The sequence below is a fragment of the Varanus komodoensis genome, unplaced genomic scaffold (assembly GCF_004798865.1).
Source record: "Varanus komodoensis strain SLA01 unplaced genomic scaffold, ASM479886v1 scaffold27, whole genome shotgun sequence".
In the NCBI taxonomy this organism is placed as follows: Eukaryota; Metazoa; Chordata; class Lepidosauria; order Squamata; family Varanidae; genus Varanus; species Varanus komodoensis.
This window is the reverse complement of record NW_025335701.1, coordinates 8,227,746-8,247,554: the sequence shown is the minus strand read 5'-3', so window position 1 is coordinate 8,247,554 and position 19,809 is coordinate 8,227,746. Positions and strand designations below refer to the sequence as shown.

Sequence of the window (19,809 nt, the reverse complement as noted above, 5' to 3'; positions counted from 1 at the left end):
ACATCCTGACACTTGGCGACCTTTCCCTGTTCCTTCCTTGCTGTCCTTCAAAGTCTGTCTTAATCAAATTTCTTGGCTGATGCCTGCGTTCCAGGTTGATGACTGAGCCAAGGTATGAAGAATCTTCCACAGCTTCAATTTCTTCTGCGCTGACACGGCAGTTGAGTAATTCTCCTGCAGTCAAGATGTTGGTTTCCTTCATCTTCACAGCTGCGGTTCTGTTTTTGCACTTTCTTCTTTCTCTTTCATCAGGAGTGCTTTCAGTTCCCTGCTACAGCTTTCTGCTGGTAATGTAGCAAGTTCTACAAATGCCAAATGACTGAAGTTTCTCCCATGAATTCCCCCTCCTTCCTGTGATCCCAATCCAGCTTTCCTGATTTTTTCTAGATAGATTGAATGGATGGGGAGATAGAATGCACCTTTGCCTGATACCTTTGCCTATAGTCTGTATTGTGCCGTTTATAATATATGAGGGTATTGAGAAATATAGGTATTATGCCCTGATGGAGGTGCAGCTAAAGTCTGCAAAATCGACTGCCTTGCACTAGATCTCCAGGGAGACAGAGAGCACCCACAAAATGCTCAAACGTTTGAGTCCTGGGGCAGAGTTGCAAATTCAGTGTGTGTAGTGTGTGCGGCAGTAGAACAGTTGCCATGGAGGAAGACTTACCTGTTCACAACATGCTTTGTTTGGTTATGAAGAAGACAATGGCAAAGATGACAACAAAGATGAAATCATGGTTATCGCATTACATTTCTCTGCAGCCTGCAGCGGAAACTCTCGGGGTGGTTCGCAGCATTTCAAGCAGGCCTCATCTTGCTTAGCTTCCAAGACTTGGCAGCATCAGGCACTTCAGATTATATGGAAGTTACTCGGGAAGCTAATTACAAGGCATTGGTGCGAGGCTAAGATCCCCAAATGTTAATTCAGATAATAAGCTCTCACAAAAGCCAGCCAAGATTTTGTGAAAGGGCAATTCTCCCTCCCCAGCAACCTTTCCAGAGAAGGCACCTCTGGGTCCTCAGCAGCAACATCACCTCCATTCCATGGACCAGGGCAAAATGCAGGGGAAGAGGAAGACCAGGGGTAGGTGGTCCTCCCTCTTGGCCTCTGGTGCCCAGAACTGGGCGCAGAACTCCAGCTGAGCAGAGGGGAACTAGCACGTCACACATTTTGGAAGCGATGCTTCTGTTAAGGCAGCATTTGCCTTTTTTGCAGCCGCATCACGTCACGAGGCAGCTCCGTGTCAGCATGAGTGGACACCCGTGCACGAGGGAAGGCCAGGCCCTGGCTGAAGAGCCGCGCAGCACCTGGTCCAGGCAGGTGATGACATCCAACAGGCACGTCCACTGACTTTAGAGTGCGCTGCACCCACCTGACGGTCCTGGATGGGTGCAGAGCTCACGGGGTGCACCAGGAATGGTACAGTCCCAACACACAGCAAGTCTGAAAGCAGGCGCTCCAAGGAGAAGGCAGTCAGACTCCCAGCGCTGATGGGCATAGGTGGCCTCCAGGCTCATGGGTGGCGTGGCTGAGCACACCTGTTGCTGGGGAACATGGCTGCGGCCGCACTCCCCTGCCCTGTGGGATCTCACAGGCGGCTGGTTGGCCACTGGACGAACAGAGCACTGGGCTAGACGGCGGGGCGGTCTGATCCAGCATGGCTCTCGCGTCCTCACTGGGCTGGGGAAGACTCCAGCAAGCAAGAGCAAGCCGGGGGCTTTATGTGAAGGGGCAGATCGCTGCCCTTGCAGTCAAAGCCACAGCAAGTCACGTTCCCACTGGTCGACCGGCAAACCTGCTCAGATCTTGTGCTCGACACTGAAGGAGAGACGAAAGGCTGGCTGGGTTTCCTGCAGCCAGGCGGGTTGGGCAAGATGGCCCCGGAGGCCCTTTGCAATGTGAATTTCTGCGAGAGGCCGGCCCCGGGCTTACATGAATGGGGGCACATGCTTCCCACACGCCCCCCAGCAGCCTCTTGCAGCATTTTCTTCTTCCTGCCAAAGGATGGCCAAGTTTGCGCTGCTCGGCACACTGCACTTCCTATTTATTAACAGCTTTTCTAGGCCATCCACTAGTGCCTTGGGGTGGCTTACAAGAAGAAATGAAAATATAGAACGAAACAAGGCACTGCATCCAACCTCAATAATAAAACCCAGAATAAAACCAATTAAACATTAAAATGATGGGGAAATAAAAAGGATTTTGCCTGATGCCGAAAAGAATACAGCGATGGCGCCAGGCAAACCTCCCCCGGGAGCAAATGCCAGTCTTCCTCCACTGATAAATTCTGAAGTTAAGCAAGTTCAGGAACAACTATGTAAAGATGACTAGTTATTCCAGCCTGTGCTACAGAAGCGATTGGGGAACTTGGCGAACTGAGCAGGCATTCCAACTTTTGCTTGGCAACAGGAAATGTGAGCGATATCCTTCCTGAAGCCACCCAAATGCATCATGGCAGGAACTGCACATGAATCTCTTCTGTCAAAAACGTTGCCAAGGAACGCCATTCAGGCGGAGACCTGAGTCATGAATGATCTGCATGCCTTAAAATAGAGCACTGCTGGGTCACAGAAGGACAGATTATCAATTTGTAGAATACCACAAACTTTTTATTTAAAAATTTCCATATACAAATTGTATTATTTGAACATATAACCTCAAAAAGTTTTTATTTTAATAAATCTGCTTAAAATTAGTAACACATGTAATTGCATAGAAAAACTCAGCAAGAAGCTTTAAGGTTGTCACCAACGTGCTAGGGAAATATAAACATATTCCCTGGAATTTCAGCTGTTGCATCTGAACTGCATAACGTGGCTACTCCAACTTCACATCTCTTAAAGGAGAAGTGTTGGCCGTGAACAGGCCCCTCACCACTGCCTGCAGCTGCTGAATGAATGTTGGGACAAACGTGCAACTTTCCCCACCTGGTACCCTCCAGATCTGTGGACTACATCGCCTAGCATTCCTGATGGGCCGGATGGGAACAAAAGAAGTCTCTTGGGAGCATAACCTCAACAGCCCCTCCAAAGTGACTAAGATCTTACTGGCATTGCCATGAACGGTTCTTACTCCTGAGCACCATGAGCACTGCGTGTTCACTCGCTTGCTCACTGGGCGCGCTGAGGACCGAGAAGCATCTCTTGCTGCTCCATCCCGCCACCACATTATCTGGGCCACACCCAGCGGCAGAGCGCAGTCAACGCTGCGGAAGAGCAGATCAACCGGAGGGTGCCTGCCCTGGGTGCCGGCCCTGCAGCCGCCCCAGGTGTGCGGAAGGCCTTTGCGCACATCTGCAGGAATGACTGCTCTTCCACCCAGCTCTTAGTGCCGTTCCGTACGGCCTTCGGCACGTCTACTGGCAGATCCGCAGTGCCGAGCGGCTTCAGCAAGGTATGGCTGCTATCGCCAAGGGGCCCCAGGACGGCCGCTCGCATTGCGCAGGAACAGCAGCTCTGTGCGCCTTTGGATCCACGCCGTGCATTCTTGGCATGGAGGATTTGGTTTTGCAGCAACTGAGAACAGTATTCCAATGGGACCGTTAAGGCTCAGAGCCTGTGCAAGAAGAGAATATTGTCCTTGAGGGGAGGGAAACCTGCCGTGAATTTAGCTGGGGACCGGGGAAGAAAAATCAGCACACCCCAGCTGTCTCACGTGGTACTTGCAAGACTTCTGCTCTGATCCCTCCACCTGCTCTGCGCCAGGATTTGCACAGGGCTGCCTCCAAGTGAAACGCAGGGAGAGCAGAGAAAAGGGAGTCCAGCACTAGGCAGACTGAAAAGCAACCTCCCCCCACCCAAACACCTTGCCTGCAACTTCACGAAGTGCTGGCTCAGCACCTTGGGAGCAAGCCTCGCGGGCAGAGGCTTCATGCCTGGAAGGAATCTGAGCCCCCCTTCTCAAAGCCTGACCCGAGTCATCCTCCTGAGAAAGAGGGATTCCTGCAAGGGTTATGGGGGGTGCTTATCGGCCTTCTTCATCAGGGAGCTCGCAATGGCCAGCGCGCCCCCTTGCACGAACCGCACGAAGTTGTCCCCAGCTAAGGGCCCCATGGCATAGAGGCCCTTCTCGTGGACACATTCGTAGGTGAAGGGATCTGTGTCTATGGGGTTTCGCTTGGAGCTGACCAGCTGCCCACCGTCCACAGCCAGGTCCATGCCATTGTTGGGCAGGTATGAGAGGTTGGGGTTGGAGCCGATAAGTACAAACGCCATGGAGATGTTGTGCATCTTCCGGTGGCCATTCTTATCGGAAAAGATGCACTTCCTGTCCTCCGTGAAGGAGACCACGTGGTGCTCAGGAAGGCTGGTGTAGCATTCGTAGGGGCCAGGGCAGGGGATGGCCTGCTCCTTCATCATCTGGTGGACCTTGTGGTACTCGGGGTACATTGTCTTTGGCAGCTGGTTGAAGATGAGGCCTGGATCGTTGACTCGCCTGCGGAAGGCATGGATCACCGGAACGTTGCAATGGTGAGCGAAGAGTATGGCGTCCGCCGCCGTGAGCCCGGCACCTACGATCAGGATTGGATCGGACATCATGCCCATCTCCTTGCTCTTCACCGCTTCCTCCAGAGCAGAGAGCGTGTGGTGGACAAACGGGAGGTGCTCCCCTGGAACCCCCAGCCACGACGGGCTGTCGTAGGTCCCGGTGGCCAAGACCACATTCTCCGCATAGATAGAGAAGGGCTGCGTGCCACCGACAGTCGTGACGAGGCCCTCAACCTTGAAGAGAGTCCCATTCTCCTCTTGGTGGTGGGCTTGTAAGGTCTCTGGGAGGGTACAGGGAGAGCTGCCGTCCCCGGAATCTTGAGCACGGCAGCCCGAGCCTGGCTCCACGCTCAGCTTCTTCACGCAGGTCACGAGAAGGCCACAGAGGAAGTTCTTCCGCAATTCTTTCTTTGCCACGTAGTACTGGTAATACTGCACAATGTCTCCCGCTGTAGCCCTGTTATTCCTGAAGCCCCTGCGGTAACAAGGACAGAGTCTATCAGCACAGATGCATTGCCGAGGGACACGGTCTCCTACGGCGGTGTATCCTAAGATACGCAACACCAGTTCATTAGGAAATACAACGACAGACACTGGAAACACATCTCGGGGCAGAGTGTGCTGTGAAAAATATGCTTTGCAGTTTGCTCCAGTGGAATTCGCAAATGGCAAACATAGGATATGGCAATTCCTTCTGGTTCCAGGTCATTTTATTTATTTTCAGAAAGTACAATAAAAAGAAGGAAATATACGGGAAAGAAGGTGCCAAAGATCATTCCACAAATTTGGCATGCAATATCTTCACTTAAACACATTTATAATGAATGAACTCTCTATCAACCACCTTCCCATCCAAACCATTCAATTCTCAACCAGAAATTCATCTAGTCTATTAGAATTTGTTATTAATTATAACATTGCTTTGGTTTAGTATGATAATCACAGAAATTTATAAAAATTATATTTTCTTTAACCATTATTTAAATTGCTCAACATAGGCTTTCCCTCTTTGAATAAATTCTTTATAGTTGGTTAACTTTAGGGTGGATGCCAGGAAGTCCTTCCTGACGGTTAGGACCCCGAGGGCGTGGAATGGGCTTCCCCGGGAGGTGGCTGAGGCCCCATCGGTGTGGGTGTCCAAGGGCAGGCTGGACGTGCACATGGTGGGCATGTCGTAAGCGGAGCCGGCTGGAGCCGGGGGTCACACTGGGTGGCCCGGGAGGCCCCTTCTGACTCGCGCTGTTTCTGTGTTTCCAACTTCAGCATTGTTATGGCAATAATTTCTGCATCGCTCCATTTCTCTTCTCTGCTCTGCATTTAGGCCAGGACACACAATTGCCTGTGTTTCCTCCTCTTGCGCCTGTAATTCAGAAATGGAGCCCTTCCCCCAGAGGGCTGTGGGTGGATTGCAAGCAAAGCACGAGGCAGGAATCAAGCCACCCAAGACTGACCATGCAGGGCCTTCAGCAGGACATTCCGAGTAAGGCAGCGATGGGCCTTGAAGGTCCTTTCACAGCGTCCAAGGGAACAATAATGCCCACAGAAGACGTCTCTACACCATCCAGCCTGCTCTGTGCAAATCAGTGAGGGCTTGCCCAAGCCGTTCTGGTGCTGCAGGCAGGGGACAAATGGCGCGCTCTCCCACACAGCGCTCGGGGCAACCAAGTTATGTTGGCATCTGAGGCAGAAACACCTGCATCCCTGCCAGCGCCCGTCTGTCAAGCAGGGCTCCCATCAGCCCTAGCATGTGCAGTCAGTGCTGGGGGACTATGGGAGAGCTAGCTCACATTGTCCAGGGCCGTAAGTTGCCTGCCACTGTTCTAAAGGAATGAAAGTACCATAATAAGACACGAAACAAGCATTGTGCGGTCTTTCATGACACCAAAATGGATAACCGTAACAAGACTGGGAAAGAAGTTATCTTGGACGGAACTAAGCAGACTTCTAAGGAGAGTTTCACTGCCTGTTTTCAAAGGGGAGGGACAGTACCTTTTCTTCTTGCTCAACCAGTCTTTGAATGGGACGTCAGGAAGGCCCATCCACTCCCCCTGACTCAGAGTAAACATGGAGCCCTCGATGGACTAAAAAGAAAGGAACAAAGCCAGAACATCAGTCAAATACGGTCGGGAGGGTTTGGGAACTGCACCGCAGAAAGTCTCGCAGGCTCACTGGCTGTCCCTTTAATCTGCCTATTCTAAAAATAAATTCAAAGGCCATAAGAGATAACTGGGCTGCTCAATCTTCCTTAGGCTTATCAGAAATAAGCAAAGGCAGAGAGCCTAAATGCACACAGGGCATACAAACTCATCACACACTTTCTGCAACACTGTCAATTCATCTTTCTTCCAATGTTTTTTCCTGCTGGAGTCAAGTTCAGTCAACACCAGGCAGAATACATGCAATTTGTAATCTACAGTTCATGCATCAGCAAACTCTGTCCACTTCTCTTTGTTGGTGAACGGGTACTTCCGGGTCTTTAAGATGCCGGAAGGTGGTGCGGGTGCCTTGCGAGGGTGCGCAATCTGCTAGGCCAGGCGTGCAAGCGTCCAAGGTCTGGCCTGCGCAGCCAAAGGTGCCCTTGCCCATCCCCACATCAGAGCTCCCCCAGCTGTCTGCCCATCTCCCTTCTCCTTCCTCAAGCCGCACTTACGTGCCAAGCTCCTCCGGGAAGGGTCTTGCCAAGGACCAGATGAGGAACAGCCCTCTCAGGCTGGTGCCACCAAGTCAGGACAGACTCTGCGGTCCCTCCAAAATCGGTGTCCGGCCGCAAGAGCGAATCAAAAAGGAGTGCAACCGGGCTGGAGGATCTCCCTTCCAAACCTTCGGACAGGTACTCCAAATCCTGAAGGAGAGAGAAGGAAGTGTAATGCCTGCCTTTGCCACCACGGATTTTTATTTGGGAAAGCTTTCGTGATGGGACGGTGCCTGGCCCACACAGCAGGTCAATATTTGATTACTCCCCTGCAGGTTTCAGGGCGGCCTACTGTCCCTGGGATGCAGCCCTTCATTCACACAGTTGTTATAAGCGTTGCTAAATCGCATCCGCTGGTGCTTCATGGACTGCCAGGCATTTTTCATTCCATCATCTGCTCACTGGTGGATTTTGTTAGCCAACTGTTCATTCTGGCCATGTCAATTCACATCACATTAGCATGAACGGAAGATTCAGGGGAAGTTCCAGGGCTGTGGGGGTGGACTTTCCAACAGTGAGGCGTCCCTGAGGCAAAAGGCCCCGGGGCCGAAACACCATCACGTTTCAGCTGAGAGGTCTTACGGCTAGTAAGCAAACCTTGGGAGTGACATTCCAATGTTTTAGGACAGGGAAGGCCCTGCAAATAGGCTGATCAACCAACAGGAGAGGGACTTAAAGTGGCATGGCCTTGAGCAGGGCCCCGGAGCACCACACTGAGACCCCAGACAGGTCAGATGCGACTGAGATTCTGCATCCCTGTGTCACAAGGTTTTTTTCCCATTTGCAAATGCAGAGAATCTCTTCAGAGCTGAAATCTTTCACTAATGCACCAGTTACACAGAGCTGCACCATACAGACTACTAACCTGGTCCAAGATGGAAACCTCCGGCAGTTCCTCCAGTTTCCTTTGCAAAATGGGGTTTGGATGAACAGAGTCCCTTCTGACATAGGGGACATTGCCAGACAGTAGGTAGGACAAGCAGATCCCGGAGGGACCATTTCCTGGAAGAGAGAAACCCAAATGATCTGCAAGAGCTGAAACAGCAGGTACCCCCAATTAGAGCATTTTATTCAGTTCCTGACAGGCGCGTGTGATGGATGTGCAGTTGCGACGCCAACAACAGGAGAGCGATTTGTCCTTGCATTGTCCGGAGGATGCCAATTCCTACTGAAAGAGGCAGTCACACTGTTTCTGCAACCTCCCTTCCCTCCTGGGCGTTCTTAGGAAGCACTTGATCTCCCTTTGACTGTGCACGCCTTTCCTGACGACTGGCTTCGAAGCCAAGAGAGTGCTACTTGGTTGAGCTTCACTGGCTGATTTGGGCTGAATTAAAGGGGGCAAAAGAGAAATCCCTGACGGAGTCAACCTGCAATCCTACACCTAAAGCTCAGGAGAACTTCCCAGCTGGCAAGTGTCAGATGGCATTATGCATCTCCAATTCATCTGCAGGTGAGTCATTTGCATTTTCTGCTCCCACCACCCAGCGTGCCTGGCCAGCCCTGGAAAACGTTTCAGGAAGAGCTTCGGTGGGCAGTCCAATCCCCTTTGTCTAGCTAGATTAATATTTCACAGTGCCCCTGCGTAGCCATCTGTTACTTTCTGGAATGTAAATCTGCACCATGCAACAGAATGTACCAGAGAAGATGAAATGCTGGACAGCTGCATGAGACCAGGAAACGGGTGGGGGGCCCATTCCATTTGGCACAGTCACTAAGTTGTAAACTCAGCTGGGAGCCAAGATTGCTTCTGGCCTATATTTAGGGCTCTCGATGGCCTAAGCACCCATCAAAGGAGGGGTGGACTGGACAGTCACACGGCCAGTGCTCCCCAGAGGCATGAGGGGCTCGAATGACAGGCTGGGAATGCCGAGCCCTTGCTGCTGCCACTTTGGAGGCAAAGGGCATTCTCCAAAAATAAATGTGCAGAGGACTGAAATGCTGGTGGGAACAGGGTGGGTGCAGGATGCAACGCAGCCAATGTGGCCTAGAGCCGCAAGAGGGCCACAAAGCAAAGTCCAAGCCATGGCTACGGATCCGGACATGCCTGCAGAGAGGTTTTCCGTGAGCTTCCTGCTGCCACTGAAGGCCCGTCTGGCCACGATGAACTAAAATTCCCATCCTAACCCTCTTCTCAAAAGCACTGCCACTAAAAGAAGGATCAAGATCGAGAAGGAAATGCACATTCCTTCCTACATCCCAGGACAGATGCGACAGAATTCCTGGCAATTTTGCTTCCTGGATACTGATAAACCAGGTAACTGTGATGCCGGCATGTGGGTCTTTGCAGCCAGGTGCCAAGAACGCGCAGCCACAGCAGACTTGGCAGGTAGCAGCTGAACCATGTGGTTTACTCAGCAGTAGGGAGGGTAGCCCAGGATTTCTGGTGCAAGCTTCAGCTGGAGGGGAGCCGATCCTAAGAGAGCAGCATGTCCCACAGATTGCAACGGGCTTATTGAAATACATGACAACCACGGCAAGAGATAATTGCATCGAACTGGGAAGCTGACGGCTGTCCAGCTGCTGCAGACTGGAAGAACTAGTTAGCTGACTGTGCAACGATGGCACAATTAACTTATTACATTAACAGAAGGCTAGTCAAAGAGTTTATTCAAAGATGGAAAGCTTATTATGAGCAATTGAATTAACAGTTAAAGAAAGTATGGTTTTTATAAATGTCAGTCATTTCAGCAATAGACTGGGCAAATTTCTATGGGGAACTGAATTGCTTCAATGGAATATGGCCAATGGAGCTTGTTCATGAATGTGTGTAACTTCTGATATAACGTGCTATATTTGTGGATTGATCCTCAGTGCCCTGCTTTTTTTATCTTCCTTTCTTATTGTACCTTGGGGAAATAAATTTTAAAAGATCTAAATGAGGGGTGTGCATGTACATACAAACCTGGGAAAAGCCAGGTGCCTTCACGCCTACCTCAACTGTTGTGGCAACAGAGCATCCTTGAAAAAAACATATTTAACTGGCTCTGGGCCAGTCAGTATTCCCATTCTAGGCAGCACCATGTGACCAAGAGCCGGTTCGGCCTTCAAGTCTTGCAGGAAGCCTGGTCCAGTTTGGAGGAAGCAGGCAGTGCTTAAGGGACTGTATCTGCCACCTGACTGAATTTAAAATAGCTTGTGATGTGTGAGGAGCGGCCGATGCAGAAGTGACCCTGCTGCTTGCATGATGCAAGGAATGCAAGAGAACTCTTTGCTGGCCAGCTGAATCTGCAGGTACGTCCCCGCCGCCTCCCTGCGTCCTCGAGCGCATGTGCTCCAGGTTCCTTCATGAGCTGATCTGAGGTGCTGTGGGGGGGGGGCGGGGGAGCAGGGTCTCCAGAGGGGTTGCACTGCAGCCTTGGAACCAACGTTGCCAAAGGAGGCCTCGGGAGCTCAAGACTGTCAGACGCCACGTGAACAGAATCTACCCGCACAGGGCCGAAGGTGCAACAGCTCGCCTTGCAGCTAAGTTTGGATCTGCTCCGGGGATGGACGGGAAGCCTCCCAGGCATGGGCACGTAGGCTGCCTTGCCGTGATGTGTGTGTGCTATAAACCACATCACAGTTCATTAGACATAGTGAAACATCGTGGCGTCTCTTTGTAAGCCTTTGCCATGCCGAGTCACCCATGCCAGAAAAGAAAAGCAATTGATCACCAGAAGTGTGCTAAAAGGGTGAGCTCCTGATCCTTTCAATTCAGTTCAAATCAAACAGTGGGAGTGCTAGTCCTCGAGGGCTTAGCCAATAACTGCCTGGGGATTCCTAATGGGAGCTAAGAGGCAAGTTTGCTCCCCCAGAACTGGTAACTGACCAGCAAGCCCTGTGCTGTGCAGGCAAGCGGAGAGGAGGAAGGCAGCATCCATCTGGAAAGAATGATTTTTGCAGAAATCTATGTTCTGGCAGGCCGCTGCCGCAAGAAACCTGGAGCAAGGTCAGCTTTTGTGAGCCTCATGCTTGGAGTCTTATTTGCTCCCACTCTGCTCTGTCTTCAGATCAGACCAAAAGCTAAGGGTGCTGCTCTCCAGTGCGCTCATCATCCAAAGCAAATTAAAACATGCAGTGTTATTCCCAGACTGACTGTCCTGGGAAAGCGTGAATATGCTTCTGAGAAAGTCTGGCCTGGACTTGCAGAAATGTGTGCTGGTATCAACCCAAGCCTCGGTGCTGGCCAGCAACAGGGCAGGACGATTGTCGTGGCTGGTGGGCAAAACCCGCTGCAAGACAGGGCAGTAGAACCTGCAAACGACCAATTGCTTCCCCTCTGCAGAAAGATACTGCTGAGCAGAGAGCAGCTGATGAGTGCAGATAAGGACGGGTGAGCATTTGCAGCTGCCCAAGGGAAGGGGCTGGAAACAACGGCACCAGAAAAAGCTGCAGTGAAGAACCTGCCGGCGGGCAGCCTGGCTTAAGCCCCCAACTGTCATCTGCGTGATGGAAACTGCATTTGCAACTGAGCTCGGAGGGTAAAGAGGAGGGTAAAATACAGAAGTGAAGGCCGTTGAAGCACTTTGGCGCACGCTGCCCAACAAGAAGCGACATCAAGTCAGCTCATGTTTGCACGTTTGCCAATACAGATGACAGTTGCTGTCCGTGGCTTTCGTGGGTTGCAGAAAGGGGTCTCCCACAGCCGCCCAGCGAGAAGCAAGCATCTGAGTGGGAGATCTTCATGCAAGCCATGGGCTCTCCCAGCTTAAGGGCTCTTAGGCCAGCCAACCTCAGTTCCCAGCTTTGGAACAAGAGGGATGCCTGGAGCCTACTTTGCTTTCTTTTCGGCATCTTTTTATTTTCCCAGCATTTTAAACTGCCTAACTTTTAAACTGTGCTCTTATCTATCCCATGCTATTCTGTACAGCTTCTAGGCTTCTGTGTGGCCTAACGGCAGTTGCAAGAACAGGTTTGCTCTTTTTAATTTGTGTGCATGTGTCTTTTTAGCTTCTGCTTAATTGTAGCTTTGCTAACTGCCCAGAGAGCCTCGGAACAAACAAACCGCCCCCCCCCCCATCTTCTTGCCCCACTAACCTTTCCCTTTCTAGCCAGGGCATCTTCCTCATCTTCTTGGAAATGGTGGGGTTGAGCTGAACAAGCAGGTTGCAATGGGGGAGAAGCAACTCCAGGGAGCTCCTTCAGGATGACGCCTCGGGGGGTGGGGGCAAGGGCCCTTAGCATGTGCCTGACTGTACCCACTTTGACCCCCCCCCCCACTGTGTTGCTGCCACAAACAAGGGAGGATTTAGAGCTGGTGGAATCTGATCCCACAGTAAATGTGGCAACTTAAACAAATCAGGCACAGATCATCATTTTAACCATCTTCATCTGAAGCTGATGGGAAGGGGGAACCTCATCGCCATGAAGGACTGCCAGGCAAGAAGTCACATAAGCACAATGGGTAAGGCACTATCTGATACGCTATTCTTCTGTACCCCGTCCCCCCGAACTGGAGAAGTGCAAGTCCAGAGCAAAATGAAATAAACATTAGATAAAATGCTCTATGTATGCCTGTTCTCCCATGTAAGCACAGTTTTCCCAGAAACCATGTGTCTTCAAAGAGAAGAACCCTGGCAGTGCATTCAAGCAAATCCCCTTGGACTACATTCAAGAATTGCAGTCCATTTGTTTCCAATCAGCAGGACCATTTTCGTTTTCACACCAAAACGGCACAGCAAGGAGGGGGGATTCTAGGACATGTAACTTGTGATGTTCCAGAACATCAGCCTAGCTGCAGAGCACAGGGTGGACCGGGGAGATAACCACCTCTGGAAAGAACAGATTAATCCCCAGAAGGTATTTACCTATGATCACCACAGGGAGGGGCTTGGCAGGGCGATGTTCCAGCTGTGTATGCAGCATGATCTCCAGCCGCTGGTAGAGTTCAGCCCCCTCCAGGTCAGTCTGCAAAGACAAGGTCAAAAACATATGCGTTATCACTGCAACCAGGTCCCCACGCCGCATGGAAACTCTCCTACTCCCGGCAAGTGACACAAGGCATCCTTCTGCACCTATTGAGCAGAGCTGAAACAGATATTTGACACTGGAGAACTCAGCAGGAAACTGGAGGACTCCAGCTGATTTGCCAGTCTCATTTAGATTTGCATCGCCCACACGAAAACGCCACCACTCTCCCACTCAATGAGATCCGAGGGCTTTTTAGTCGCGTTTGCGTGCAGGCCATGCAGCATTTCCTAGGCCGGGAAATGCCACTGCATGTGAACAATACCGGTATGCTTAGCGAGTACGCAGCAAATGTTTGCATACCCAAAACCAGCATTCAGCAAGAGGCCCTTTGGGGAACGAATTTGTTTAAATTTATTTTTACGCTTAGCAACGCAGCTCCACAAGCAAGTGTGAGCATGGCCACAGCAGCTCATGGAAGCTGCAGAAGACGGCAGGAGTCTGTTTTACGATGAGGAAGAGCTGTAAGACATTCCAAAAGGCCAACCGAAGGTGGAATGGGCACTGCTCCCTCCACAGTGCGCCTGGGGCTGGCGGGGCACTGCTGAGCTCCTAACCAGGCTGGCCGCCGTCTTCTCTATTCGCTCCATTTTGCACAAAGCAAGTAAAGTGACATTTTGCACTCCTCCTCATAGTTACCAGGGAGAGAATGAGAGGCTGTTGACTAAACTGGTTTGCTGGTACCTGTTGGGGGGCCACCCAACCCTGCCTCCCCTTGACACCATCAATGGAGGCATATTCACTCAGGTGACTCAGCTACCCCCACTTCTTTCCGGTGGACACATTTTTATTTATTAGATTTATATCCCGCTTTTTTCATGCAATGAACTCAAAGCGGCTTACATCATTCTCCTCCTCAGGCTTATCCCCACAACAACCCTGTAAGGTAGGCTGGGCTGAGAGTCTGTGACCTACAGTGGGAGCCCACTTTCCTCCCGGCCATGCTGCTGTGGGTTGTGGTCCTACCCAGCCATGATCTTTCAAGCCTTCAGATAGGCCTGGATGTCTCCATGAGAGAGGCAGTGTGGTGCAGTGGGTAAGAATGTGCGACTGGGACTCAGGCTGGGTTCTAGGCCCCACTCAGCCATGAAAATTGCCCAGGTGCTGCCTCCATTCTCCCTAGACAGCAAATAAGGCAAGAAGGAACAAAGCTCTACAGAATTCTGGTTTAGCATCAAGAAGTAGGGTGGCCAAGTGTCCTCCATTACAGAGGACAATCCCCTATTGGAAGGGCTGCCCTATATTTTGAAGTTGCCCCCCACTTGAACACCAAGTCCTGTTTCAAGACAAAGAACCTCCAGAAGGACGGGCCTCGAAGGCCCCGTCAGCAGTCAGCACCTGGACAGCAGCCTGGGCAAGAACACAGGCTGCTGGGCCGAGGTCATAAAGGGGCAGAGCTGGAAGGAGCTGGGAGGCCATCGGGTCCAACCCCCTGCCTTGCAGGACACTGAGTCACACCACCGCCTTCCCCACTACCATGAGATGAACTCTTTTCCATGCAGGTTAGAATCCTCTCTGGATCTATGCAAACGGACGCCATTTGCCCCCTGTCACTTGCAGTCTGCCCAGGAGCCCTGGTTCCACTACACCACCGCTCACACTGGAGCGGGGCCAGCTCCAGCCTGTGGGCGAGCGGGCACTGGACAGAGCCCCTTCCCCTGTCAGAAGGCTCAAGGCGGCCATGCCCCCGGGGGCATTTTTAATTCCTGATCATTCTGCAGGGCGGGGGTAGGTTGGCCACACCCGTGGGAAACTGAGGCAGCAGCCCCAGGATTCCAGACCCCAAGACAGCAAGACCTGATGGAGCACCCCAAGAAACAGAGGAACTTCTGACACTGCTGGGGGGGGGGGGAGAGGCACATCGCTTCAGAGCAGTGTGAAGGAGACCTGGATGCGCAAGAGCATGGGTACCCAAACCCTTCCTTCCCTGCTCACAAGTTATGCAGGGGCACTAAGCCCACAAGCCCTTCAGTTCTATCACAACACAGGGGGTGGCAGTGTTGCACAGTGGTTAAGAATGTGGACTGGGGATCAAGAGATCCAGGTTCTCCTCTCCACTTGCCATGAAGCTCACCTACTAGGTCACTTTGGACCAGTCAGTAGCTAGCCTACCTCACAGAGTTGTTGTACGGATGGAATAGAAGGGAGGGGGATTAGGATTATGTAAGTTGCTGTAGGCTCCTTGCACAAAAAGGGTCAAATATCAATACATAGAAGTAAACTCCCATCCTCCAACCATCATGGCTTATGATCAGCACTAAAGGCAGGCTATGCCCAACACTCTGGCATCTGCTGTGTAAGGGGTGTCGCCTGCTGAGGGAGCTTGCTTGCTTTTCCCAGGATGCCCAAAGCAAAGAAAACATTAGCTTAAGGAAACAAGGTAAGCTGTGCAAGAGATGAGTTGCTACGCGAAGAGCTCGGGCCATCTGAAAGCTAGCGCTATCATTTGCAAGGCATATGAGCTGAATGCAGAAGGCACCTGAAGGTATGCACTGCCTCGTTGTTATGACTGAGGAGGAGTGCAAGGTAGACGACCATGGTCACTATTCAGAAACTAGCCAGGATCGGCGCTTCTCAGTAGAGATACCGGAGTTTATCCAAGTTTATCTATGTGATCATGAAATCGACCCTTGATCTCTCAGGCATCCTCCCTGGTATCTTTCCACTCCTTTGTATCTGATCTTGAATTCCGCAGGCGCACGGCCAGTGTCACGCTCCCACGCTGGAGACGGAGTTATGTAAGGGCGCTGAGGAAGAGGCCCCTCTTGGCGCGAACTCCGCTCGGCTCGCACGCGCAGACCCATTCAAACGGGCGAGCCCCTTCCGAGCCGAAGGGACTGCAACTGCTAAACCCGGCAGCAGAGCAAAACTACAGCACGCTGGCAGGGCTTCGGCGCTTCACTGGCACACTCTCTGCAGCACCCTGGGATCCTGCAAGGCAGCGAGCGGCGTTTCGCCCCCCGCAACATCCATTCACACGTGCAGCCAGACCAAGAAGGCCCACGCACCTTTGGCTCCCATCCGCACGACTGCCAGTATACCCGAAGTCTCCAAGTCCCCCACGCTGCTCAGCTGCTTCTGCCTTTCCAGAACGCGGCGGCACTTCCACTTCCCTTTGCGGAAAGAGCCACTTGCCGCCGGTTCTGACTCACCGGCAAGACGCCTCCACCGGCGCAGCCCGCAAGGACTCCTCGCCCCCCAGCAGAAGCAGCCGGCGAAGCACGCCGCTCCCCGCGCCGCCCTCCTTACCTCGAGGAGCCGAGCCGAGCCGAGCCAAGCCCCCGCGAGCGCGTCCAACAGCAGGTGCCGCTCTAGCGAAGCCGGACAGTCCCCCGAGCCCCTGCAGAAGCGCGCGCCGCCCTCCTCCGCGCCCGCCGCTTAAATAGCTCGCGGGGCGCCCTCAGTTCCGCGAGGGGGCGGGGCGAGGGGCGGGGCGAGGCTGCGGCGGGGCGGGGCCTGCAAACACCCTCGTAAGCATGACTCAGCTCAGCGGCCGCCGCGCTCTTTATGAATGGAGCGGCAGCGGCAGCGGCAGCGGCAGCGCCGGGCGGGCGAGGGAGGCAGCGCCGAAAGCGAACTCGGCGCACTGGGGAGCGTTTTAGGCTTCGGGCGGCTGCCTCAGTTTTCTTTTCTAAATACTGAATTTAAAAACAGCTCGCGATTTTGTCTTTCTTAGAGCCCGAGGAGTTGCTCCCGTAACTTCTCCCTCTTGCAACTCCGCAGGCTGGCCACGGGCTTGGGCTTGTGAAGCCGCACCTATGCGGGGCGGGGGGGGGGGTGAGCATATACAGTGGGGTTAGAAAATTCATTAAATGCAGACGACTATCATATCACTAAAAGCGGTTATTCCTATTGCAAAGGTAACACAAACGTGATGGGACAAGGTAAGCCAGCCTGGGATGTTAAAAATCGGGATTTTTAAAAAAATTGAAATTAAATTAAAAAAAACTTTCTTCCCCCAGTCATGGCTCTAGAAATAAATTAAACCCGTCGATGAATTCTAAATCAGCTGTCTCTGACCCCGCTCTCTTTGTGGGCTTGGGCGCTTGATAGTTTTTATTTGGCAACAGCTTATCAAACTGCTGCGAATGTCTTCATAAGCAGGATGGAAAGAAAAGGGAAATTAAAAGACTAAAGTGGGCTTGGGACGCAGCAGGTGGGCGCAGAACCGACAGGCGGATTCATCCTCCTGGCCTGGCACCTCTCCAGGCGTATCTCTTTGGGTACAATCCTGTCCATGTTTGGACTGAGCGAAGGCCTGCCGCTTGCCGCATTGCCCACCCAGCCACGTCTGAGCATGCCCAGGGCTGGACTTAGGTTCTTCTGGGCAAGCCCCCTTGCCTGAGTGGTGCTGTTCTGTTTTCCTGGCAGAGTTCCCATGGGTTTAGCGGGAAGGCCTGTCACAGCCATCTTCTTGCTGGCAAGTGAGGCTTCTTAGCGTTGGTGTCCGCAGGTGGCTGAGCCTTCTGCTCCGCTTGTGTCATGCTGTTTATAGGAACTTCATGGGCTCAGCAAATTCCTTTCCAGGTGGGACAGAAAGCCCCAGGCTGGAGCCAGGTTTGGGGGGTTCCCCTGCACGGGTTAATGCCCCTGCCTGCTCCTCTCGCCGCGGCCCTCTGAAAATGCCACACAGAGGGTTAGGAGGCCCCGCGGGAGACAAAATGTAATGGGCAGAGCCCTTCATCTCACAGAAGGCAGATGCAAACACTTTGCATTGTCTTTTTGGAAAGACTGTGGAGCAAGACTATGGGAGGGAGGGAGCAAAAGTGGCAGATTTGGCTACCTCTGCTGGTCGCCAAGAGTCTCTGGACCATCTAGCGCTCTCCAGGCATGTGGGTGGGAGGGCTGAGGAAATGGTCCTTCTACAAACTTAAGGGCACAGTCTCATAGATTCGTAGAATAGTAGGGTCACAAGGGGCCAAGAAGACCATCAGGCCCAACTGGTGCAGGACACCAACCCACACCATCCCACTCAGAGGCTGCCCAGTTTCTTCTTGAATGTCTCCAGTGTGGGAGAGCCCCCCAACTCTCCAGGCAGCTGGCTCCACTGTTGTGTTGCTCTGACAGCAAGGAAGCTTTTCCTGGTGTCCAGCCTGAATCTGGGTTGCTGCAGTTGAAGTTCATTGTCCTGTACTCTATTTCTGGGAATGAATGAAAAGAGGTCTCCTCCTCCTCTTTGTGACAGCCTTTGAGGTACTTGTAGAATACTCTCCTATCTCCCTGCAGTCTTCTCTTCTCGAGGCTGAACCTGCCTCGCTCTCTCAGCCTCTCATCACAGGGCTTATTTTCCAGACCCTGGATCATCCTTGTTGCCTCCTCTGAACCCTTTCTAGTTTCTCTGCATCTTTTTAAAACCTGGGTGCCCAGAACTAAGCACAGCATTCCAGGTGGGGTCTGCCTGGTGCAGAGTAAAGGGGAGTGGGTACCTCTCTTGTCCTGGAAGTGATAAGAAAATTCCCACACCACCCAATATTCCCCAACCAACCATGGTGGGAGGTATGGGACTCTTTTCTGTGTAAGCATGCAAGAGATTCTGCTCTGAATTAGTTTACCTGAGGATCCAAGCCAGTATTGTCTAGTAGAACCAGCTTGTAAGACTAGCTGTTTTAACAGGAGTTATTCCTAGGTAAGAGTACACAGGTTAGCATCTTTACATGATTCCTTTAGAAGGGGATTGCTTTCTAGTAAACATCCACAAGACCAGGCTGTACCATGGCATTTCTGCACACTTATTTGTGAGTGATTTGCAAATTGTGCATCTGTAGAAAGATGGTGCAGATACAGCTCTGCAAATTTTAGATGCACTGAACACGAATTCTTGTCTCTCCCAGTAGTAGTAAAATGTTATTTATCTGACCCTGTGACTTTACCAAAATCTTTAAAAAAACAAAACCAGTATCAGTTAAAACAAAGATTCTGTGCCGACCTGAGGAATCAGATACAGAAATATAATTTGAAATGAGACAACAATGAAAGACAGAAAGAGACTAAATAGCATTTTTTCAAATCCACACGTTGGCACCCATATTAGAAATCATACAATTGAAGAGAAAATGGGATCCATGTTCTGTTTCCCTTGAAGGATAGCGCTAAAGGTGCTTGGATTTGTTCTCTGTTTGTATGGGGTCCAAACATCGGAAAGCGGTCAAACAGGGCTGTTGGGTCTTAGTGGGGTTTTCTGCCTCAGCACAGGCAGAAATTCAACAGGTGGATTTTTTTCCTAGCGGACTGTGAAAGCAGTTCAAGGACCAAGTTGGGCTTGTAATGTTACTGTCACTGGGCATTTGTTATGGGAAGGCAAGGTATAAACATAGCAATAAATAAATGCACACCATTTACAAATAAGGCCTGCAGCAAAACATTTATTTAATCATTCTTGGGGTGCCCTTCGTTGTGGATATTGAGGAGGAATATAGGAGTATGATAGAATTTATCATCATGATGCAATAAAATATCATTTAAGCAGGATAGCAGAAAATGCAACAGACAGATTAAATCAACCAATTAAAATATTGACAGTTTTTATAAGAAGTAGGTGCATTATTATTATTGCTATTTGATGTGCCACTTTCCTCTTAAGGAAGCCCAGGGTGATACAAAAGAACATACGAATATGCCATTGCATTTCTTGGCCAGGAGAAGCGGTTGACGAGCTGGATGGGACCGCCCCCCCACCCGTG

At 51.5% G+C, this 19,809-nt stretch overlaps 1 protein-coding gene across 2 annotated transcripts; it reads right to left on the bottom strand.

Annotated features, from left to right (window-relative positions):
• Positions 1-2,591: 2,591 nt before the first annotated feature.
• Positions 2,592-16,474, bottom strand: OSGIN1 (oxidative stress induced growth inhibitor 1). 2 transcript variants are annotated; one of them, XM_044434149.1, is made up of 6 exons: positions 16,379-16,474; positions 12,970-13,069; positions 8,049-8,185; positions 7,142-7,333; positions 6,481-6,572; positions 2,592-4,966 (listed from the first exon to the last, which is right to left on the bottom strand). In XM_044434149.1, the coding sequence occupies exons 2-6, from the start codon at positions 13,025-13,027 to the stop codon at positions 3,955-3,957; spliced, it is 1,491 nt and encodes a 496-aa protein (XP_044290084.1). In that variant the 5' UTR covers positions 13,028-13,069; positions 16,379-16,474; the 3' UTR covers positions 2,592-3,954. The 2 variants fall into 2 exon arrangements, with proteins under 2 accessions (XP_044290084.1, XP_044290085.1); XM_044434150.1 differs by lacking the exon at positions 16,379-16,474 and adding an exon at positions 16,138-16,258.
• Positions 16,475-19,809: the final 3,335 nt, after the last annotated feature.

Coding starts and splice junctions, on each gene's coding strand:
- OSGIN1 (XM_044434149.1), bottom strand. CDS start 13,027: ATGCTGCATACACAGCTGGAACATCGCCCTGCCAAGCCCCTCCCTGTG. Junction 8,186..12,969: donor CCTCCCTGTGGTGATCATAG/GTAAATACCTTC, acceptor TCTCTCTTCCAG/GAAATGGTCCCTCCGGGATC. Junction 4,967..6,480: donor TGGTTGAGCAAGAAGAAAAG/GTACTGTCCCTC, acceptor TTGTTACCGCAG/GGGCTTCAGGAATAACAGGG.